We start from the raw sequence: 24,655 nt of genomic DNA, 5'->3' as shown, positions 1-24,655 counted from the left end.
GGGTCTCGAGTTCGACTGCAGTCAAGGGCACACACCTGGGTTGTAGGTTCGATCCCTAGTCTCAGTCGGGTCGTGTGGGATGCAACCAATCGATGTCTCTCTCTCACATTGATGTTTCTCGCCCTCCCTCCCCCCCTTCTACTCTCTCTTAAAAAAAGAAACAAAGAAACAAACAAACAAACAAACAAACCACTCCAATAAACCAGTAGTCCTACCTCCTATGCCTGCATTACCACCATGTTAGTCAATAACCAAAGCTAGGTCCTTACAACGTAGTATCAATTAGATTAGTAAATTCCTACAGTCTGAGTATTACCCAAAGCACTAAATATTCAACATTTAGTAAAATGCTTATTTCCCATCACTAAAAACAATGGGTTGTATTGTACCAGAGCAGAAGTCTGGGGGCCAGTGGTGGTCAAGCTGTCTGGGGCTGAGGGGGGCGGGCTGAAGGCGGGTTGCTACTCCTGTAGGGGCCCTAGGAAACAGGACCCCCATCTCGGGGAGGGGAAGCTGATCCTAGGTAAATGAGCTGGTGGTACTGGACTCAGGATTTCTCATCAAGTTTCATCCTCCTACACAGTGAATATTCTAGCAGAAAAAGTATATGCAGACAGAGTTGTGTAAACACAGACACCAACTGCCCTGGCACATGAATTCTACCTGAAAACAAGGGTTTATTTTAAAATTCTTTCTGATTACATAAAGGAGGGGGAGATATTTACTGGAGCTATTTTAATGGAGATTCTGAATCTAGATTTTTCATAAAGAAAAACAAAGCAACAACAATGACCAGCCAAGGACGCTCCCCCTGCCTTCTCCAAGCCCCGGCTCAGTGCTGCCCCAAAGCCGCCAGGTTTCTTTTTTTTTTTTTTTTTATCCTCACCCGAGGACATTTTTCCATTTTTTGTACAGATAGAGTGGGAGGGAGAGAGAGGAAGGGAGAGAGAGAGAGAGAAACATCGATGTGAAGGGACACATCGAGTGGCTGCCACCCACACGACCAACCAGGGCCGGGGACAAACTGCAACCGAAGTACGTGCCCTTAGCGGAAACCGAACCCGGGTCTCTCCAGACCGCAGGCCGACGCTCTAACCGCTGAGCCAAACTGGCCAGGGCTAAGCCGCCAGGTTTCATCTGCATTCACACAAATGGAGAAAATGAGGCTCCTGTTGGCTTTTGTTTGAAATGCCACAGCTACTTTGCAAAGGAGGCCACTTATGGCCAAAAGTATGGACAAACACCACATTGCAAAATCATTAATATAAGGAAAAACAAGAGCCAACACATTGCCTGCTTAGGAAATTTAAGATCTGATTCCTTAAATTAATTATACTGAAATGTTTCAATACTACTGAAGACAAGAAAGTACTGCTAGATCAAATTTTAGGCTGACAGAAAGCATGTTTTCTTTTAAGTATCTATAAAATCAGTGTAAACAATGTGAATATAATAATAATAATAGCTAATAATTAATGTGAAACTTTGAAATCCGAGCGTGACAGGCCTTTGGAATGCATTAATCACATTAATAAAGATTCAGGTCTCCAGTTATTGGCATTAACAACAGAGAGCTGTTACATCTGTAGGTTATGCATCAATAACGTGGGGAAAAACCCAGCAACTACCCTTAGGTATTACCTGTGATAGCCTACAAGGAACACCTGCTAAGCTGCGCTACGCTGGCAACCCGCCACAGGTAAACGGGGGACACCATCTCCATCTCGCACACCAGGCCAGTCCCGTGCTCTGCAGAGGCGTCCTCAGTGTACGATGTTCTCCTCCCCATTCCCATCTTTCCCTGGCAGAGTTCCCATCCCATTCTTACCCCTTCCCCACACTGCAGCTCACTTTCTTCCCCGCAGTGCCTTGCGGCCCCAGCACTCCCCGAGCGGGGACACGACATCTGCAAGTTGAGGAATACAGCGGAGCAAAAACGGCGAGACGTGGTCTCTCGCCTATCAGGCCGCAGCATGCTTTGAACATAAACATTCAGTCCCAGAAAAGAAAACATCAGTGCAACAAAGCACCACTCACACGGCGGAAGACCACTCGTCCCAAAGGAGCTTTCAAAGTGATGGGCCTGGGGCCCTGCAACTCCAGGCGTGTCTGTCCCACTGAGAGCGACGCAGCAATCAAGCGTCCCTGGGCTCCAGGGCTCCAGGCACAGCCACCTCTCAGCCCGTCAGACCAGCAGGCAAACGCCCGCTCAGGTGCCCAGGAGCAATGGCCTCACAGACGACTGCGAGGGAGTGTACCTGTTCGCATCGTTGTTCCTGTGGAAAGCGCCTGTTTCTACAAATCCCAAATTAATTGATCAGGCTAACTGAATCCTCTGCTCTGGGTCTAATGCCACGGCAAATGTTAGTAATGACAGAAAAGGGTTACACCTTACATAGAACAGTAAAAAGAAAAGAGCCTCATGGAGCCCATTTAACACTTACCCTGGGAAAAATAATAAAATCACAAGGCACCGAAAGACTATTAGCAACGCCTCCACCTAGGCAGAACTCAGCGAGAAGAGACCGTCTGAGAAGAATAAATCTATACAGTACGTGATACCCTTCCGTCAGAATATCTGGAAATCTAAGCTCATTAAGAGAAATAAAGGGGAAAAGCACCTAAAAGGATAATCTGTACCAGAAGTACAGCATATCAGCCTATGCGATAAGTTTGTATTTAATAAGATATTGAAGAAAATGTCACAAATAGAAAGATGTCCAGCAGCTTTTCCTTAATTTCGAAAAGCATGAAGCCTGCTGGGTTTCGCGGTCTTTTCTAGCCACCTGAAGACACGCAGCGAAACCACGAAGCGCCGGGGTTGCTGCCGTGGAATTTCACTTTGGAGGAGGTCCTAGCAGGAACTTCTGCATTTCTTAGTAACTCCCAAGTCCAAGTTGGAACAAGAAGAGAAATTCTTGAAATATGAGCTAAAGAAACATTTTCAGAGGAAAAGGAGTGCAGCCTGGACATGAGCGGGGAGCGGTCACCCGCACACCCCGTCCTGCTCGGTCTGGACTCGGTGATCTTCCCCAGGTGAGCTTCTTGCCACGTTCTCATGCAGGAAGGATGTCCCTTCACCGTTAAGTCTTCATTCGAGGATGAACGGTATCAAGACAATACGAATTTCTGTCTGCATTAAGCTAATAAAGGCATTTTGGTTACTGTTGCGAAAGAAGCAAGTAGGAGGCCGGTCATGCAGAAACACTACCACAGACAAAGACTGCAGTCTTCTCTGCTTCCCTACTTGTGCTTAACATCAAGTTTTGAAAACTGTTCTTCACTGTAAGGGGGAGGAAGTAAAATGAGGCAGAGGAGAAAATTCTGCAGACTCAAGACAGAGCCTGACCAGGGCGCAGCCGCCCGCTGGGAGCAGGCTGCGTGTCCGGCAGAAGCGAGGCGACCAGGACGCCCCGCTCTGAGACCCGGCCACAAAGCCACACCTGTGCCGACAGCAGGAAACCAGTGTGAAATGACAGCTGCTGGATGGGAAAGGACCCACTAAAGGTGTTTACTCTAGAAAACGAGAGGAAAGTTGTAGGGACAAGTGACTGAAAGAAAAGCACCCCAAAGTATCCCACACTAATTAATTAGTTCTGATAGGGAAAAGAAGCTAGTTCAGTGTCTTTTTAAATTGCTATTTCAAAAAAATCTGTTAAGAGTTAAGAACAACTTAAAAACAAAGTGCACTGTTAATATCCCTTGTATGGAAAGAACAGGGAAGGGCCTCCCTCCCCGCCACCACCCCATGACCTGAGCAGTTTTAGAAAGAGAACTTTTGAAAAAAGGCGAGTCGATAAAGCTAGGAGAACTGCGAAGCGAGAAAAGCATGCGCCACGAGGAACAGAGGGCACAGCAGCGTGAGCTGGTAGAGAAATGGATGAGACACTTACACAGCAGCTATTTGCCAAAGGGTCCGATGGCTACTGTGTTCTTAAACCATCGAGACAGAATAGCAGGATGGGAAGAATGTAGTCACAAACAATCCACCAGATGACAACACTACACAGTGCAGAGGTCAGCACAGCTAGGGAACATCTGAAAAAGGGTGAAGGGAAAGAACAGATGTTCAAACCGGGAGGCCAAAATAAATAAAATAAATGAGTACAGCCATGTGTAAATTTTAGACACCCTGTGATGATGCAAAGGGGTGGGAAACAAGGATGGAGTTTTGTCATTTTTTGTTGGGGAAAAAAAAAACAAAAAACACCTGTCTTCAGTATTAAACTGATTTGATACCTGGTAACAACAGAGTAGACACGATCTCTAGTCGATAACTGCCCCCATGTTAATTGTATGCACAGAAATAAAAGTTGTTGTTATAGGGTTGGGTTGAAATTCTTCAAAAAGCATGATAGGCACACACAGGAAACTAAACCAAACCAGAGGGGAAAAGGAGGCAAAGCCAACTGAACAAAAAAAGGCCCTGGACTGATAACTAACAACCAGTCTCCTAGGAGGCACCATCAGACACGGCCCGGCAGAACTGATCTCATTCCCCGGGAGCTATAATCTGTACATCCAGGAGTTCAGGCAGATTGCATATACTGAGCACAAGGATTACAAAAGTATAGGCAACCCCAGACATCGCAAAATGAAGCAAATGTCCCTTCTGTATTAATACAGTAAGTCCTCACTTAACATCATTGATGGTTCTGCGACTTTATGCAAAACCACATATGATGAAACCAATTTTACCATAGACTGATATGAACAAAAGGTGACTTCCTACAGCATCTCGTCAGTGTGCTAACAAAATGACATTATTCGAGGGCGTTCTGTACTAGATATATCTCCTTCGTTGTTCCCCTCATGCAAACGACCAGGATTTCCGCCTGGTGCCCCAATCCCCGGGCCTCGCTTCTAGCAGTGAGAAAGGAACCTCCTCACACCTGGGAAGGTGACAACTCCTTCCGACTCCTACAGTTCCAAAAGGTCACCCGGACACATCTGTGACCAGATACTCCACTGAGTATTTGCTTTGTGCAAACTATGGGGCTGATCAAGTCAGAAATGACTGATTTGGCTCATTATCAATGTCCTTGTCATCTCTGTCACCGAACACTAGTGCCAGGCACAGGCATCCTGTGGGCGTGAGATCAAATCTAATCTGCGCTCTCTCGTTTACTCCTGCCATCAAAAAAAAAAAAAAAAAAAAAAAAAAAAATCAAATCTACTGTATGTTAAGATTACAGGGGCTTAGTATTTCCACCGAATGTAACAAAGGACCTTGGAACACTACAAAACTCTCTATCAATCCCGTTTTCATGTGCAGTTACTGATTTAACAGTTATCTTAAAGGCAGAATGTTCTGAATGGCCAGGTGTCTGCATTATGTTTTTATTTGTTCCACTAGTAAAGCTCAAGGCCTATGAATTATTTTCCAATGATGAAAAACACACCCACCAACACTGTACTGTTAGGGGGGTCCCGTGTCAGGCACAATTCCACTCTTCGTGAAGCAGTTCATTTAACCACAACAAACCTGGCAGAAATGATCAGTATGCAGAAAGATAAGCCGCACAGAGGAAGTTATCAAATCTAACAAGCCTACTAGCGCAGACAGTCACATACTTGCCGTCGCTCCCGACGATCCCCTCCAGGTCCTGGCGCTACATGCCTTACTGTCTTCACGGTAGGCAGGATCAGACAGGCTTTCTGAGAAAATGACTGTTTTACAATTTCTAGCGACTTTAACTCTCCCCAGATGTAGACTATAAAATAGAAACCGATCACTGGAGTGGTATTTTATGTACCATAACTCATTCGAATCTAAGTACCAAGGGCAGAGAAAAATGACTCACTAGCGGTGACAGATGAGTCAAAACCGGGAGGCAGAAACTGAATTTAGATTTCTCAATCTAAGCTGCCGCTGAAAACACTCTCAGGGGACTTTTATTTCTAAAATAACAGCAAACACTTGGGAGGGACAGAAATCTCCAACTGACTTCCTTTTCTAGGGCCCAAAGGGCTACAAATAAGAGGAAAAAGATGATTTTAACAGTAAAAAGGGTTTCAAAAAGCAGAGGAGGGGACAGGCAAAATGTTGGCCAGCAGGAGGGGAAATGGGCTGAGATGAACCTGAGACTCCCAGGGCCTGAAGAACTTCAGCCCGCTGCCTTTTCCTTCCAAAGTGTGGCCCAAAAATTTGTCCACTGTGTGTACGAAAAGGGGGACCGTTTTGGGGTTCTTCTATTACAATTAGAGAAGATCCTGAGTGCGTTATTTTTTAATAACATTTTTAACTTTTACGTTTTACTTGGTTTTAGTTGACACCAAGAGTCCTCCAGCGCACAGGGCCGGGGTCCTTTATTCCCTGTGGGTCGGGGGGAGTAACTACATAACCAAACAGCGGGAGCACTGAGGCTGGGCTCTCGACAACCACTCTGCCCATTCCCTCGCCAGTTACTGTGTTCAACCATCACTGAGCACATTCAGCGTTCACCCCTGGAACCCCCAACCCCGAGGTGAGAGTAAGGGCATCTACATAGTGCCCCCTTCTGGGTTCCTACATATTTAGACTTTGTCTTCATTCGTTGTCTTCTATATTACCGCAAACCTACCAGCTACGAGAGAAATGCTGACAGCCTCCACTGCTCCCGAGAGCAGCATCGAGCCATCTGAACTCTCGAAAGCAAGGCTGCAGGCTCGGTGACGAGGAAGCTCCCCCTAAGCCCTAGGAAGCAGACCTCTGACAAGCAGAACTGCCGCCCCAGACCCCCAGCTTGACTTCTGAACGGAAGGCAATACGCAGCTGGGAAATAAACGGATGTTGCAGATTCTTAAAAAACAAAACAAGAAATCTGGGCACGATGAAAAGCAACCACAGTAATCCCCCCTTTCTGGGGCTTTCGAAGTGTGGGCCTGGACCAGCAGCATCGGCGACCCCAGGCCGCGAAGCCGCAGCCGCGCCGCAGACCCCGGCCGTGGCGGCCCCGGGCGCACTGAGGCTGGAGGCTCCGCCGGGAGCACTGCCTAGTTCCTCCGCCGTGTCTAAAACTGGCTTCTGAATAATCATAATCATTTTATTTAGAATAACGTTTCTAAATAAAAATAACCATTAAGGCTTTAAGTAAAGACTGTTAATGAAATGAAAAACAAAGGGCACTTGGGAGCGCTACACAAAGCAGCGGTCTCACAGCGTCCTCGCTGATGGAGGCACCGCGGCACAGCTAAGTGCTGAGCTGCGGCCTCCTGCACGTGGCTGTGCTGGGAACGCGGCTCCTCCCTCTGCGTCTTTGCAGAGCCTCCCAAGGCTGAGGCCTCCTGCACGTGGCTGTGCTGGGAACGCGGCTCCTCCCTCTGCGTCTTTGCAGAGCCTCCCAAGGCTGAGGCCTCCTGCACGTGGCTGTGCTGGGAACGCGGCTCCTCCCTCTGTGTCTTTGCAGAGCCGCCCAAGGCTGAGGCCTCCAGCAACATGTGCAGGATGGGCAGTTCTATTTTAGAACTTCAGATCATGAGGAGATACCAGTGAAGAAGAACCCCTGTTAGTTAAAATAAGGTTTGCTCTTCTCTGCCATGAACATTTATGATGTCTCAGTTTCTTACCATATTACTGAATAAATGACCTATCTCCATTACAAAAAGGGGGGAGGGGACAGGAAATCTGGTGTCCATAAGACTAAGGGAGGTTTCTGGGAGGAAGAAATTCAATGTCACAGGTGGAAGAATAACCGAGAGCCCTGGATGGATGGCTCAGTTGGTTGGAGCATCATCCTGTACACCAAAAGGTCATGGGTTCAATTTCTGATTAGGGCACATACTGGAGGCAACCAATCTATGTCTCTGTCTGTCTCTGTCTCTCTCCCTCTCTCTCTCTTCCCCCTTCTTCTTCTCTCTCTAGAATGAAAAACATATCCTCTGTTGAGGATTTTTAAAAAAATATCCTAGAAAAAAATAATGATGGCCAAGTTTTTGATTATACATTTTTTCTTTTTAAACCATACTGGATGTTCTATGAGACGGAATCGAAACCAGCACTTACACAGTAAGAAGTGGACAAACACACACTGACTACAAAACTTCCAAAGCCATGCTACACCTTGTTCTGGAACTTGAAGATAATTCCCCAAGTAAAAAAATTAATACAAAAATACAGTTTAATCTATTGTTGCCCTAAAGTAATATAATGACATTAAACGATCATGTCCGCACTGATTAAATTCCAGCATATTAAAAGAAATGACCTGTAATATAGTAGTAAATCAAAAGAAATTCACCACTTTTAATAATTATGGACAGATCTGTTCTGTGATTACATCTGGTGCCCTGCCTGGGAGGTGTCTCACAGAGACTGCACCCGGAGAAAAAGCTCTCCGAACACACTGCTTTCTTATATCCAGGCTGGTTGGGATCAACAATGGAGATAAAGAATAGCCTGGAGTTTCCCACGACTTAAAATTAACTTTGTTATTGCCCGGCCGGTGTGGTTCAGTGGTTGAGCATCAACCCATGCACCCAAAGGTCACCAGTTCGATTCCTGGTCAGGGCACATACCTAGGTTGTGGGTCCAATCTCCAGTGGGGTGTGCAGGAGGCAGCCAATCGATGTTCTCTCTCATCGATGTTTCTATCTCTCTCCTTCTCCCTTCCTCTCTCTAAAATCAATAAAAAGAAATCAAAAAACAAAATAACTTCGTAATCATTTCAAAGTGGAATAATGGACATGCAGCTATGGAGAAAACAAACGGGACGAAATGCTCACACAGGACCTCATACACATAAATAACATCAAACCCACAAAGGAGACCACACTCACGTGAGGGGAACAGTGTTGGTTTTTGATTGTCTTCTGCTTTTCAGGGCCCGCAGTCTATCTCCTTGGGTCACTCTGTTGACTTCGTCGTCATCGCTGTACTGCACAAGTAAAGACACGCTGAGCTCACGATCTCAGTCGCACTTGTGCACGTAGCAAAGCATAGTGGCTGCATTCATCCGTGGAACACACACACACACACACACACTCTTCAACTTTCAGCTAAACTCTAAAGCGTTTGGCAGCTTTCAAAATAAAGCTATGGTCGGGCTGGTGTGGCTCCGTGGTTGGGTGTTGACCCCTGCACCAAGAGGTCGCTGGTTCAATTCTCAGTCGGGGCACATGCCCAGGTTGTGGGACCAATCCCACAGTGGGGGGCATGCAGGAGGCGGCCAACTGATGTTCTCTCTCATTGATGTTTCTATCTTTCTCTCCCTTCCTCTCTCTCTCAAATCAATAAAGGGGAGAAAAAGTAAAAATAAAAACAAAAACAAAACAAAATAAAGCTATGGGTCACATTTCAAGACAACCAAACGTTCACTGGCACAGACACAGAAGCCAATAGCACTCTTGCTATGAAACATATGGACAGTGAAGAGGCATAATGGGTTTCCGATACTGAAAACATTCTTTTTTGAGTTCCACCATCTATTTACCACCACTTTATTCAGGACAGCTATCCCTAAACTCTTGGTTCTCTAAAGTTCTCCATTTGAAAACAACGGGTGCCCTGTCACCTGTCATGAAAAGGTGTCGGGAAGGGGGTGTCATTGGGTCCATATAAGGAGCTCCTTCACATACCTTCCCCACCAGTGTCCAGTGAGTAAGACAGAACTTCGGTGTAATGAACACATGACCTGGTTCTGACATTTTTTTTTTTTTTTTTATCCTCACCTGAGGACATTTTTTTCCATTTTTTGCACAGATAGAGTGGGAGGGAGAGAGAGGAAGAGAGAGAGAGAGAGAGAGAAACATCGACGTGAAAGGGACACATCGAGTGGCTGCCACCCGCACGACCAACCAGGGCCGGGGACAAACTGCAACCGAGGTACATGCCCTTAGCGGGAACCGAACCCGGATCTCTCTGGACCGCAGGCCGATGCTCTAACCGCTGAGCCAAACCGGCCAGGGCTGGTTCTGACTATTTTGAGTATAAAGTTCCTAGAGAGGGCTATTAAGTATAAAAAAATGTGTGACAATAATCCCTCAAAATGTGCTTTATTACTTTTACCAACAGCTTCCTCCATGCCCTGAAAGGTTCTCAACAGCATTTAAAGCAACGACAACAGAGTAACGGGGATGGTTTGGTTACCAGTTCAGGTTCGTGCTTGTCCTGATTCTTGACCCCATGGATTGAAAAGTCATCCACAGCCAAGAGGAGTTCCGAGACAGCTGCTCTGTGTTTTCCATTCTCCTGACAACTTAACTTTTGCCGGAAATAGTCTCCTTCTAACCAGAGGCTTGACTGTTTCCTGTTAGAGTATTTAAATATTATCAAAATACACTTTGCAATAAAGATACAAACAAACAATGTTCTCCTACTAGACTACCTGTCCTTTCTGGGGACTAAGAAACATCTGCTTCCGATAATTTTCCAGACCAAAGTTCTCCATGTACTTACATCAACAAAAACTGCTGCTGAGGCCCGATCACTGAGCCAGGTCTACAGATCCGGATCCAGGCGATGGTCTCGGCCGCTGTCATCCTGTAATGCTTCATGATGTAGCAGGCGATCAGAGTACCTGTTCGTCCCAGGCCAGCTGGGAAAAGAAACAGACCAATGAGACCCGGTCTTGCGTACTCCAGAATTTTGTTGGGTGGGTAGGACTTTTTCAAAAGGCCTCCATGATTCTGCTTCCCTCCACAGTGGTTCCCAAGTTTGAGGCCACGCTGTCACCTGGAGGGGTTTAAAACACACTGAGACTCGTCTCCAGCATGCCGATTCAACTGGTATGCAATGCAGCCAGGACACAGAGATTGCTATAATCCCCAGATGATTGCAGGCATAGCCAAGAACGAAATCACTTTCGAAGTGACACTTCTCAGTAAGGGCAGTGTTTCTACCCTGGGTTTTCTGCTAATGGTAAAATCATGTTTCCCAAAACACAGGCTTAAAATCTTGCAAAACATTCCCCCTCATTCAACAGTTTTTCTACTATACTTTCGTACTCATTTTCACAGGAATTTTAAAAAAACTATTCCTGCTGTCCTCCTTTCCTCTCACCTACATTACCATTACCTCCTGTGGTGGTAGTTGTGTGTGTCAACCTGGCAGGTGTACTTGGGTAAGCATAGTGGACTTCTGAGTAAGCTACACGTGGGTGGGCCTCATCCAATCAGTTGAAGGTGTGAGCAGAACAAGACCGGCCGCCCCAAGCTAGAGAGGACTGTCCAGCAGTCTGCCTCCTGGTGTCACGGCACCGCTGGCTCTTCGGGGTCTCCAGCCTGCAGCCCACACTGCAGATTCTGTCCTTGCCAGCCCTCCTGTGTGTCGAGCCCATTCTTTGTCGTAACCCCCCTTCTATGTATAACACACACCCTGACGGTTGTTTCTCTGGAAAACCCTCAGGAGTACAGACTGTGGTGCCATGACTGCAACGACACGTAAAAGCGCGGAGGTGGTTTGGAATTGGGATTGGAAAGGCCGCAAGAGCCGGAAGGCTCACGTGAGAAAAGACCGAGACCGCCTTGAAGCACGGTCAGCAGGATCATGGACCCTTGCACTGACTCTGGGGCACACCCAGGGGGAAATGGAGACAGATTACCAGAAACTAGAAGAAAGGCAACCCTTATTAGAGAGTGACAAAAAAAACTGGCTGAAGTGCATTCTTGTGCTTTGTGGAGAGCAAAACTCGTAAGACTGCCTTGGGTATTTATTTATTTATTATCCTCACCCGAGGACATTTCTGCATTTATCTTCAGATAGAGTGAGAAGGAGAGAGGGAGAAAAAGAGAGATATCGGTGCGAGAGAGACACGTCAACTAGCTGCCACCCACATGACCCCAACTGGGGCTGGGGATAAACTGCAACTGAGGTACGTGCCCTTCGTGGGAACCGAACCCGAGACTCGCTGGTCCGCGGGCCAATGCTCTAACTGCTGAGCCAAACTGGCCAGGCTGCGTTGGGTATTTAGCAAAAAGCATCTGCAAGCAAAGTGGTGAAGGTGTAGCCTGGGATCCCCTTACTGATACAGTAAAATGTGAGAGGAGAGAGATAAACAGAAGAACTTTTCAATCAAAAAGGAACCAGAAACTAAACATTTACAAAATTCTAGGCATATCCACGTTGCAAAAAGTGAAAAGCATATTCTGAGGACAACACCAAGGGTGTGGTTGAACAAACAATTCCATGATGACATTACCCATGGATTCAATCACCAGAAGCCAGAAACAGCGATGGGATATCACCAGCAGACATGGACCGTCTGGACTGAAAAGGGACAGCCACAGGACAAATACAGGGGGGCGCTCAGGTTTCTGGGCGCGAGGCCTGGGCGAGGAGTGTCTGGCTACAGACCTGTCTCATCCTTCCAGACAATGGAAACGTGACCCAGAGGGTGACAGAGATCAACAGAGCAGCTGTTTTAATGGCTTTATCTAGTAAACCCACCATCTGGTTTTTCTCAGGGACAGCTTCTGCTGAATCACTTTTTTTCCTCTTTGAATGAGTTATACTTTCCTGTTTCTTTGTATACCTTGTGATTTTTTTTTTTTTTTTTTTTTGGTGAAAGCTGAACATTCAAATGTCATAACGTGGTAACTCTGGAGATTAGAGTTTGGCTATTTCCCAGATTTGCTGGGGTTTTTTTTAATGTTGGATTTTTTTCTTAACAAAAATATATTCCTTGTCTTCAGAATCAACTACGTAACAAGAGGAGAAAAGTTAAATAAATCCTAGTACATTCATATATTATTAGGCATTCATTCATTCAACAAATATGTACTAAGTGCCAGGCACTGTTCTAGTGGCTATACGCACAGCGATCTGTTTATATTTACTCCACAAAGACAAGCTCTGAGGTCTGCTCTGCTCGCTGACAAACGGTAGGCACCGAAGAGATACTCGATGGATACATTTCAATGTGATAATCCTTCGTAGGGCTAACTAGGAATACAATTTAATTTACTATACTTTTCACATGAAATCAGGGTTTTATTTTTTTATTACTAATTTTTTTTTTATCCTCACCCGAGGACACTTTTCCATTTTTTGTACAGACAGAGTGGGAGGGAGAAAAAGGAAGAGAGAGAGAGAGAAACATCGATGTGAAAGGGACACATCAAGTGGCTGCCACACGCACGACCCAACCAGGGCCGGGGACAAACTGCCACCGAGATACGTGCCCTCAGCGGGAACCGAACCCGGGTCTCTCGGCACCGCAGGCTGATGCTCTAAGTGCTGAGCCAAACCGGCCAGGGCTCACATGAAATTAGGGTTTCTTTTCTTTCTATGTAGAAATTTTTTATGTCAATGACACCACAATAAAGTGGTTTTAAGAAAAAAAGCAACTTACAATAGATAAATAAGTGGCTCTGTAGGAGCAAAAGCGGCCCCGGGGCCCTGGCACAGAATCGAAAGGCCAGTGAGCAGGCACGTACCCGCCCTCCCTCCTTACGGGCCCGGGGCCCACCTTTGCAATGCACTGCGATGACGCCCTCCGCACTCTCACAAATACCCAGGAATTCTTTCACGATCGCGTCAGTGGGCGTGCTGCCGTCCGCGAAGAACAGGTCATAGTGGTCGAAACCAGCATTCGTAAACTGTTTGGCATTATACATCTTCTTATTCAGACGAATAATGGTCGTGACGTTGTGAGTCTTAAAATAGGCGATGTAAGCCTCAGGGGAATGTTGGTAGTAACCTACATAAAGAAATGACCAAATGTTGTAAAATGCAGAAAGAAAACGATGGATAACAATTTCACCCGTACTTGTGTGGAAACAGTGTCTAGATTGGAGATTGAACTCCAATTTGATTACAACTGTAAAAAAATAAATGATAGAAGTTAAAATCCAGGCAGAAAAATGTGCTGAAATGATTGAGTACACTTAAATAATTAAGAATATCAAGCTTAGTTGAACTCTTAGGACACGGGATGGATACTCTGAATAACAACTAGCCTGGCCCCATATTTTTGCATACCGCTTTCAAGTCTGGTTCTGGAATGAGGTCCACAGAAGGCAATGAATCGGTCTGGTATTATCCAATTTAAATCTCCATTTTCTGCTTTCTGCAAAGGGAAAGCACAATTCACTTTTAGACTTCATCTTCTCTCCACACCCTTTCTCAATACTGAGTGTCTCCGGAACTTCAAATCCACATACGTTAGCACAAAAGCTTTTCATAAATGACCAAGAGGCAAGAAACGGCGATTTAGCCCGCTATGAAGATTCCCAGGGAAGTTAGCTGATTTATTCTAATCACTTTTTCTGAAAAGTGTTTCTTTGCTGGGGTAGTCAGACTCTGGAAAACAGAGCTGAGTGCTGCTATCCAAAACATACCTAAGTACTTTGGTTATTTTATCCCAGTAAATTCTCTTATAGCTTCTGCTAATTAATAAAAGTAAAATATTCCATTACAAGGGATCTGGACACCTTCCCTTTTCCTGAATGACTAACTTCCAATATGAGCAATCATGACTCACTGAGCAGAGAGAAAAAATCTGTTTAGGCTCCTGGCTTCTCCATATTTACTTTTTATTTGTAGAGAGACATCTTTCTACCATTTTGCAAGCTATTTAATGAGAAGATCACTGAAAATTTTTCACTAAACCACCAGGAAATTTGAAATTATAAGTATACTAAAATCACAGGTCTCTAGGAAAAAATCCTGAAATTTAGAACACTTTGCTTCCGGTTAAGTCCTTTGGGTTAAATTACCATAATTACTATAAAATAAATATAGTTCAAATTTAACAACAATAGAAATGGTTACACAAAGCCTTGGGCAGGAAGTAGGAGACACTGATAATGAAGAAGAGAACTAATGATAGAAATAAGATCAATTACCTATGCAAATGGGGGTGTATGTGTACCTAAGAACAAGTAAAGGAATAAACCAAGAGTTGCTTGAACATCTACAGGCCAGGCAGGTAACCAAAACCAATTTACTCAATTAGTAAGAACAGGCGAGCCCTGGCCGGTTTGGCTCAGCGGTTAGAGTGTCGGCCTGCGGTCCGGAGAGACCCGGGTTCGGTTCCCGCTAAGGGCACGTACTTCGGTTGCAGTTTGTCCCCGGCCCTGGAGAACAGGCGGGCCCAAGGTCCATGCTAAAAGTTGGAAATGGAAATGAGCACAAGTGTTGCCAGGTGTTCTGATTTTCTTTTCTTTTTTTAAATCCTCACCGAGGATGTTTTTCCATTCATCTTCAGGCAGAGTGTGAATGTGAGGTGGGGGTGGGGGGAGGTTGGTTGGCTCCCGCATGACCTGACCAGAGCCAGAGACTGAACTGCAACTCAGGGCAACCCAAGTATGTACCCTTGACCGAAATTGAACCTACGACTCTTCGGTCCTCAGACCGATGCTCTGACCGCTGAGCCAAACCGGCCAGGTCAGGTGTTCTGATTTCAAGTAAAACTAGAAATCTGAAGTTTTTAACCAGAAACCTGCAGTTCAATTTCACTGAATCGCAGGCGATTATAAAATGTATCATGGAATCAATAAACACCCAAAATTTCTAAACACACTGTGGAGACTAAACACAACCCAGTCTGTGAGCTACCTGTTTCCGTAGCTACCTAAACAGCTCTCTGGGTCTAACGCAATTTCACTGAAAGTGGACACTGCGTGTGGGTGCCCCCGCTACTCCCTGCCAAGGGGATTTTCTGCACTGCTGAGAGGGAAGCCAGTGGGTGCCCACAGTGCCCCTCAGTAACACACAGGCATCCCTGGCCTGCCCCGAAGGAACAGCAGATGGTGTTTTTAGTAAGTTCTGTTTACATAAAAAATAAAGTATATTTTATTTTCAGTATTTAACTTTATAAGGGCAAGCACCAAAAAACGGGGTTAATAATGAAACTGCAGTCAATAGTGTAATAATGGTAAGTAAATACATGCTGTACGTTAAATAGTTCAGTTATGCCTAAGAGTTTAAAATAGTAGAAATTAACTGTGAAAGAATAGTTATGTGAAGATTCAAGATATTGCTGCATAAAATGCTGTCTGAGAAACCACCGCATTATTAATGAAAACGTGCTCAAGATAACTACAGTAAGATAAAAAGACTCCACAAGCATTCTTGGCTGAAAAAGACATTTAGCATAAGCACATTATGCATTATCTATTTGGAGGGTGAAATAAAAAGTAGAATCAAATTATTTTTCTTTAAAAAAAAAAACAAAGTATTCACCCGGATGGTGTGGCTGGGTGGACTATCGTCCCACAGACTGAGAGGTCCCGGTCCGATTCCTGGTCAGGGCACTTGCCTGGGCTGTGGGCTCCATCCCCAGTGCGGGAGTGCAGGAGGCAGCCGATCTATGTACCTCGCTCACATCGATATTTCTCTCTCTCTCTCCCTAAAATATCAATAATAAGAATAAAACAAGGACATCTGTGGTTTTGTCTGCCTGGGTTCTCTTCTTTTTTTTGGTCTGTGTGGCTTGATAGGGCTGGGACAGCACTCTGGCTCCTGAAATGACCAGAGTATTCTACACCCACCTCCCTTTGCTAGGAGCATGCCTGGCTGAGGGCGAGGGACAACGATCTAAGCCAGGCCACGGAGAGGACTTTGTGGGTCGTCTGCGGGAGCCACGGATGCCCTTTTCTGGTCAGTTTGGCCGACAGGCAAATCAAAGCTGCGAGTGGCAATATTTATCACAACTAAAGGCAAGCCTGGGGACACAGCAAGCTTCGTTCGGTTCAGTTTCTGGGGAGAATCTGGTCACGTGTGATGGCACACTTGCTCCTGGCCTTCTGACTTACGTAAGTCAACAAATCTTCCCTTTTTCATGGAAGTCATATGTGTTTACTTTCTGTAATTTGCGACCCGAAGTGGCCTGCCTTCGTACAAATGGTTGTGACAAAAACATTTCCAGAGGTTAATTAGATGGAATATGACCATTCATCTCATACTGTGCGAAGGGTGTTACAAATACAATCTCATTCAAGCACTGTACGAAAGTCATCAATATAAAAAGTTTAAATTGAACATTAACGAGAAATGCACAGCAGCACACCAATCGCTCTGGACGGACGCGCCCAGTGCGGAAATCCCACCAGGACCTGGGACTGCAGCAAGAGGGTTGAGCTAGACCGTTTTACACTTCACACAACTAAATTGTTCAATATTTTTTAAAACAATAATACTTCTGTAAGCAAAGCATGAATAAAATAATTAAATACAATAGCCTTGAAAACTTACTTCATAGTATTCATATTCATCAAGGTTGAATGAGTTGAAATTAAAGAAGCCAAACTGCATTGCCTAAAATCCAAAGGAAAGCTTTTAAGAACAAAAATGCAAATGAAACAATTCCCAAATATCAGGAGGCAACCCCCACCCCAAAAAGTATTATTATATTTAGATTATGTTCCAGTGAATAGTTTTCAAAAGAGGTGGATGCCTTTTAAAGCCCTCTATTATCTGGAAAACTGGTTATAACAATATTTATTCTAATAAGATTTGAGGTTTTATTTTCCTTCACAATCATCCTATCCATGCAAAGCTAAATAATCAAGACTTCACAGTAATCCCCTTATTAGATCAATACCCCCTCAGGCTTGAAACACAATGCACAAACTCAATGGCCCCTAAATAAATAATAGAGGAAAGAAAAGTCAGTTTACCCCCAAACAAATCCCATTACACTTCATGAATATTTTCACTTTCAAATTCTTCTTGGGGTAAGAGATTAATGTTCCCTCTACTAAAGGTAGCCCAGAGATCAACACTAAAATTCAAAATTTTGAGGGAAAAAAGTACGTGAGTTTTCTGCTCTGAATAAGCGAGGATCTCTGTTCTGAGACAAGGATGAGCCGGTGGTATTAGAGACGTATTCTCGGAGCCAGACGGTATATAAGTTAGAATTCTTGCTCAACAAGGTAATTCTATAAACAATGTCACCCCAATACATTTAATTTTAAAAAATGGAAAACAGCAAAAAAGAAGGCTGAGAAGGGGTGACTTTATAAATCTAGTTTTCAAAATTTAAAGTACTGAAATATAAATGAAAAATATGAAGGTCACAATAACCAAGCAAAAAGTCCTCATTTTATGAACTGTAGTTACTGAAATTCTAATTCCACTAAATCCATAATAAATTTTATTTCCTTAAATTCAAAATACTCAATACATGTCATGATATTTTGACTAGAGATGTTCCTAACAGGGTGATATAATAAAATGCAGTTTCTAGGAATGTTCCATTCTCCATTGAATTTCATAAGAAGATCCTATTAGAAGATGCACTAAAATGAAGACATAATTATATTTATACGTTTCAGGGATGCAATATTCTTTTTTATTATTTATTTTTTTTATCCTTACCTGAGGACATTTTTCCATTTTTGGTTCAGATAGAGTGGGAGGGAGAGAAAGAGAAAGAGAAACATCGACATAAAAGGGACACATCGAGTGGTTGCCACCTGCACGACCAACCAGGGTTGGGGGCAAACTGCAACCGAGGTAAGTGCCCTTAGCGGGAACCGAACCCGGGGCTCTCTGGACCGCAGGCCGACGCTCTAACCGCTGAGCCAAACTGGCCAGGGCCAGGTATGCAATATTCTAAATCAGATGCAAACAAATGTTTAAATTGACGATCAATAGCTGTTGACTCTTCAATAAAATTAAATATACTGTAAAAAGATCAATCGTTGACCCCTGGTTCCTAATTAGATCTGGTGAAAAAAACAAACAAACAAAAAAAACAACTAAGCCAAGAATTAACAATAGAAACAGCTATACACTGTTATAGTAGACCATTTCCCAGGCCCTCAAAGTTTTTCTGTTCCTTTTTTTATTAAAGGTGGCCTGTGCCCTGGCTGGTTTGGCTCAGCAGTAGGAGTGTTAGCCCTCAAACCAAAGAGTCATGGGTTCGATTCCCCGTGAAGGGCACGTACCTAGGTTTCAGGTTTGATCCCTGGCCCATTGGGGTCATTCAGTAGGCAACCAATCGGTGTTTCTATCTTTCTCTTCCTCTTTCCTTCTCTCCCTCCCTCCCACTCTATCTCTAAAATCAGTGGAAAAATATCCTCCAGTGAGGATTAAAAGATCCTGGCCTGTGTGGCTCAGTTGGCTGAGGGGGTCCCATGCACCCAAAGGTCTCTGGTTCAGTTCCCAGTCAGGTCACATACCCAGGTTGCGGGTTCCATCCCTGGCCGGGGTGCATACGAGAGGCCCGATCCATGTTTTGTTCTCTCTCCCTTCCTCTCTCTTTAAATCATTAAAAAATGTATTTTAGAAAATAAACAAATAAAAATAAAGGTGGTGGGAGTTGAGAGAAGGGAGCCCTAGGGCCAGGACAGTATGCCTGCCAACATCAGCAGTTTCCTGGGACCCATCTGACAGGGACTGTGACTGAGGTACCTGCTGTCCCTCATCTCCTGACGGAGCCATCACCTGCCCAAACTGAGGCCCGGGGAGCTGCCTCCAGCCGGTGGCAACCACCTGTCAGCTCCGCCCATCAGCCACTGGCCTCACACCCCAAAGACTTAAAGGCCGTAACTCAATGCCTATACAGGAAAAAAGGTATGCCAATTAATCTCTGAATTTGGATACTAATTAGTCCTCCCCCTTTCATCCATAAAATTTATGTCAAAATTCTCAGAAAGCCACCATGTTTCAGTATATGAGGTAATAAACTTGGGTTCTTTTTGCCTCTGAAAATGCAAATCACATAAAACTTGAGATGCTGTTAAAGGCTTACTGATCCATGGGCTACTGGTTTACAATTCTAGTTTCTGGTGCTGCCCTGACATCCAAGAGATATACCCAAGGGAGTGAGTGTTATGACCAGGGTCTGCTGTGTCCCGTAACTCAGGGGAGCACATCATTTGGAATGACTCCCCTGGGGTCAAACAAAGCAAGGAGCCCTGGTTATAAAACACAGGCGTTACTTTACAATAGCCGTCACAGCCCAGCTGGTGTGGCTCAGTGGACCGAGCGTTGTCCATGGACTGAGAGATCCTGGTTCGATTCCCGGTCAAAGCAAGCCCTTGTTGCAGGCTTAATGTTTTTTTTCTCTCTCTCCCCTTCCTCTCTCTAAAAAACCAACAAAAACATATTTAAAATAGCTCTGACAAAGCAGTAGTGACCCACTTAGTTTTATGTAAAACCTACCTACCAACAAACCAATGGGCTATTCAAATTCTGTTGAATTAGAAACTGACTGCTTGAAGACACAAAAACAAAATGTTGGACAGTTAGTATGTTATAAAAACGTAAACAGGATCGGTGGGAGTCCTATTATGTATTTTATGAAAATACATCAATGAAAGAGAACCGAGAAATCAGTAAGCTACTGCCATTCCGTGCTTCTCTGAAGGCACTACACACTCAAACCATGCCTGGCTTTAGAGCAAAAGGACCCGTCTGATGGCCCCGCTGTCCGAGTGGCTCTTCAGCTCACACAGAGCTCTCAGGTTTGGGACAAACTTTCTTCCAGTGTGGGGTCATTCTAACGCCGGTGGGGCATGGGTACCTCTGACGTCGTGCGCCGTGGGATATCTTTGGGGAAGGAGAACTAGCCTTCCCTGGACGGTACTCAGTTCTCCAGCACAACGGTGGACGGTCCCGAGTCACTCACCTTCTTCACCGCGTGAAAGCAGTCCAAGAGGGTAATGAAGAAATTGCAACTCCCGTAGGCAGCATCTCTGAAATCGCAAAAGTATTGAAATACATGGATCGAGTAAATTTTCTGCAGTATACTTACTCAAACCAGAGCTGACTAGTATTTAAAATCAAACATGTACTCAGAGCAAGTCTCGAAAAAACAAAAACAAAAAACACACCAGAATTCTTGCTGTTTAGTTTTTAAATAAAAAATAAATCACTTTATAAATTTTGCTGCTGTCTCTACCTACTCCAGCAGACACTGCTTTACAGATGGGAATCAGTAATGACCACTTCCTAAAGTGTAAATAATCTCTCTGGATCATTTTTGGCTTTGATGGCTGAGCTTCAAGAGTTACCAATCACCCTGCCCATGTGGCTCAGTTTGTTGAGCGTGGTTCTGGGTACCAAGGGGTCACGTGCCCAGGTTGTGGGCTCGATTCCCAGTAGGGGGTGTGCAGGAGGCAGCCAATCCATGTTTCTCCAGCTCTCTCTAAAATCAATTAAAACAAACCCACAAAAGAAGAGTTATTGATCAATACTATGGACCCCTACCCTAAAAGGGCAAGGCATTTGAATTTTCTCTTCACACTGGAAAATACCGTATTGAGCTGTTACCAGAAGAGACTGCTTTTTGAATCTGTGTGTGTATGTGTGCGTGTGTATAAGCCCACGTGTGTTTGTGTACATCTCCATCTAAGCAGGAGAAAGGGGTAATATTTGAAATACTAGGTGCCAACTAAAATGCATTTTTCTCCCCCCCTTGTCATGCTTTTACAGTTTAACAGTTTGACTGGATAACTTCTGATTCTTAAAAGGACAACAGTACCAATAAAACAAAGGAACTAAGGCACCAACACCCCTTAGCAGAATCACTCTGCTCTAGGGAGCGCTCATGCCCGTCTGCAGAAGACTGCCCAGCACCTGTCAATGCTCGCACACAGCGCTCAGTATCAGTGAGGGTCGTGTCCAGAAAGATAAAGTGTCCCTCTATGGCCACTGGCTTCTCCTTCCAACTCCCTTGAGCCATTACAAAGTGAACATTTTGGGAATTAAGATAAAAATTAATTTCAGTATGCTCCTTCTAGACCTGCCCAACGACTGTCCTGTCTGCATGGTAATCATTTCATCCTTATGTGGAACGGGGTAGCTACTGGAGCTCCAATCGCCTGCCTTGGTTGGGTTTTCGCATTTAATATTACTGACCTGAAAAATTAAACTGTACATTGAAAATGTTTAATGTTTGCACAAACCTTAAGAATGTGGATGAGCCCTGGCCGGTTTGGCTCAGCGGTTGGAGCGTCGGCCTGCGGTCCAGAGAGACCCGGGTTCGGTTCCTGCTAAGGGCAGGTACCTCGGTTGCAGTTTGTCCCCGGCCCTGGTTGGTCGGGCGGGTGGCAGCCACTCGATGTGTCCCTTCACATCGATGTTTCTCTCTCTCTCTCTCTCTCTCTCCCTCTCTCTCTCCCTCCCGCTCTATCTGAACAAAAAATGGAAAAAATGTCCTCGGGTGAGGATAAAAAAAAAAAAAGAATGTGGATGATTACAGCAACATTAAACGAACAATGAGGAAGAGTAAGGGCATCCACCTAAGCGAAACCGTTTCGGGTGACCCTGCCTGAGCTGGCTGGGTCCCCGAGGTCTGCTGGAGGCCAGCCTTCACAAGGCTTGCGCACGCGGTCTCACAACATGCCATTTTTGTTCTGTAAGCATCTGAACTTAAAAGTTGCTCTTCTAAAAGCTGGGAATAGTCTCTATTTTACCAACAGCTCACTGACAATACTTTTCAGAAAGGAAAAAAAACATAATGACTGGAGCGGTGGATGACAGAGCGGGCTCCCGGGATCACCCGGTTCGCAGGCTCCTCCCCAGACCTGCTGGGTCAGAAGTTCAAGGGTGGGGACAGGTACTGTTTTTTCTAGCAGGTGATGGTAACTGTATGTTCAGTTTCAGTGTAAGAACCATTGACCTACAAAATCAACACAAATACTTGTTTCATAGAAATAATTTTTCATAAAATAAGGAATGTTTTTAGAAAGAGAAGCTATGTTAAAAAAATAAAGTACTGCCCGGCTGGTGTGGCTCAGTGGTTGAGCACCGACCCATGCACCAAGAGGTCCCCAGTTTGATTCCCAGTCAGGGCACATGCCCAGGTTGTGGGCCCGATCTCCAGTGGGGGGTATGCAGGAGGCGGCCAATTGATGTTCTTTCTCATCGATGTTTCTATCTCTTTCTCCCTCTCCCTTCCTCTTTAAAATCAATTAAATAAAAAAAAAAGATTGAAAACAAGAAAATAAAGTACTTTAGTCTAAATCAAAATTATCAGTGGAAATAGGACAAACTCTCAAGCTATATCCCAGTGGTTTTTGGCCATGGCTCCTCGTTACCTAGGATTATCATCTTCTTAGCCACCTAATGACTCTTTTCCAGTCAAGTTAAGGCATGTTGATTCAATCTTTGTGACAACTTGATACATGCACTCAAGGCCTATTTTTTTATTTTTTTGGTGTTTTTTTTCCCCATTTATCTTCAGACAGAGTGGGAGGGAGGGAGGGAGCGAGAGAGAAACAGCGACTGGCTGCCTCCTGCACAACCCTGACCAGGGCCAGGGCCAGGGATGAACTGCAACCAAGGTACGTGCCCTTGGCCGGAATCGAACCTAGGATTCATTGGTCCACAGGCCAACGCTCTACCACTGAGCCGAACCAGCCAGGGCTCAATGCCTATTTTTGGAGAACCAACTGTGGCCCAAAACTTGCTCTAGTCAATGATGATTTAACCTGGGCTCGGCTACCGTTCTGCCGTATATATCATACTATCTGAACAGATTACCACCTCTCTTTCCTCACTGACGCTGATTTCATTCCCACCTCCTTCCTCCCACCAGACAATCAGGCTTCCTCAAAACAGCAGCTATGGAGGTGGATGTCAGCCTGTGGCCGGAAGAGGGGGCTTGGCACTATGATCATTTAAGAAAGCTAGAAAATTGGATGCAAATCAGTGAAGGAGTATTGCTTTGAAAATGCAAACAATGTCAATAACTAGTTTTTTGGGTTTTTTTTATCCTCACCTGACGACATTTTTTCCATTTTTTGTTCAGATAGAGCGGGAGGGAGAGAGAGGAAAAGAGAGAGAGACACATCGAGTGGCTGCCACCCACACGACCCAACCAGGGCCGGGGACAAACTGCAACCAAGGTACGTGACCTTAGCGGGAACCGAACCTGGGTCTCTCTGGACTGCAGGCCGATGCTCCAACCGCTGAACCAAACCAGCCAGGGCTCAATAACTAGTTTTTAAGAATAACAGCTTTCACAGGAGATTGTACTCATAATAACCCCACACCACAAATAACCCAGGACCCATCAAAAGGACAATGTGCAAGCCCTGGACGGTGTGGCTCAGTTGGTTAGAGCGTTGTCCCATGCACTGGAAGGTCATGGGTTCCATCCCCAGTCAGGGTACATATGGGAGGAAACAGATCAACGTATCTTTCTCACATCAATGTTTTTCCCTTCCTCCCTCTCTTTAAAAAAAGGACAATAGACAAATAAATCATGACATATTCATAGAACGGAATGCTACGAAAGCAATGAAAAAGAAAAAGAATGAACTACTGATGCCGACCACAACATGGACCACAAAATCTCACAGTGTTTAAAAAGCTAGATCCCAGCTCTCCAAAAAAGCATACTGTATGATGCCACTTATTTAATGTTCAAAGGCAAGAGCACTTCCCGACAGTGGCAGAGCCCTGGCTTGGGAGCTTACTGGCTGGAAGGGGGTGCAGGGTGCTGTCACTGCTGTGCACCTTGAACTGGGTGGCGGCCGCACGGGCACAAGTGAACGTTTACTGGGTTATATCCGTAAGATTAGTGATTTGTAAAATCTGTAAGTTATACATCTAAAAAAAAATGAATGTTCAACAAACATTAGCTGAGGACCAGGCACTATACCAATTGTTTTATATGCAGGATGCTACGTAATCCTCTTAATCCCATTAGGAAGATGCGACTATCATTCCCGCTGACAGGAGAGCCAGGCTCATGTTTGTAAAGAACCACAGACATGTTAGTAACAGAGCTGAGTGTCACACTCCCATCTGTCTACTGTCAACAGCCAAGCTACTGGCAAC

At 44.9% G+C, this 24,655-nt stretch overlaps 1 protein-coding gene across 9 annotated transcripts in view; it reads right to left on the bottom strand.

The window, feature by feature from the left end:
* The window catches only part of CDC14B (cell division cycle 14B), an 85,029-nt gene that overhangs the window by 7,330 nt on the left and 53,044 nt on the right, over positions 1 to 24,655 (bottom strand). For 3 of the 9 annotated variants that reach the window (XM_036261090.1, XM_036261095.1, XM_036261094.1), the window contains exons 6-12: positions 20,496 to 20,562; positions 17,114 to 17,176; positions 13,898 to 13,985; positions 13,386 to 13,616; positions 10,376 to 10,514; positions 10,067 to 10,226; positions 8,758 to 8,855 (exon numbers count right to left, since the gene is read on the bottom strand). In XM_036261090.1, coding sequence (XP_036116983.1) covers positions 8,758 to 8,855; positions 10,067 to 10,226; positions 10,376 to 10,514; positions 13,386 to 13,616; positions 13,898 to 13,985; positions 17,114 to 17,176; positions 20,496 to 20,562 — 846 coding nt within the window. Of the gene's footprint in view, positions 1 to 3,893; positions 4,039 to 5,574; positions 5,659 to 8,757; positions 8,856 to 10,066; positions 10,227 to 10,375; positions 10,515 to 13,385; positions 13,617 to 13,897; positions 13,986 to 17,113; positions 17,177 to 20,495; positions 20,563 to 24,655 lie in introns of those variants that run through there. The other 6 variants (XM_036261092.1, XM_036261097.1, XM_036261093.1 and 3 more) reach the window with 5 other exon arrangements.

The sequence above is a fragment of the Molossus molossus genome, unplaced genomic scaffold (genome assembly GCF_014108415.1).
Source record: "Molossus molossus isolate mMolMol1 unplaced genomic scaffold, mMolMol1.p scaffold_m16_p_14, whole genome shotgun sequence".
In the NCBI taxonomy this organism is placed as follows: Eukaryota; Metazoa; Chordata; class Mammalia; order Chiroptera; family Molossidae; genus Molossus; species Molossus molossus.
Note: the sequence above shows the minus strand (reverse complement) of the source record. Positions and strands in the feature narration are given on the sequence as shown.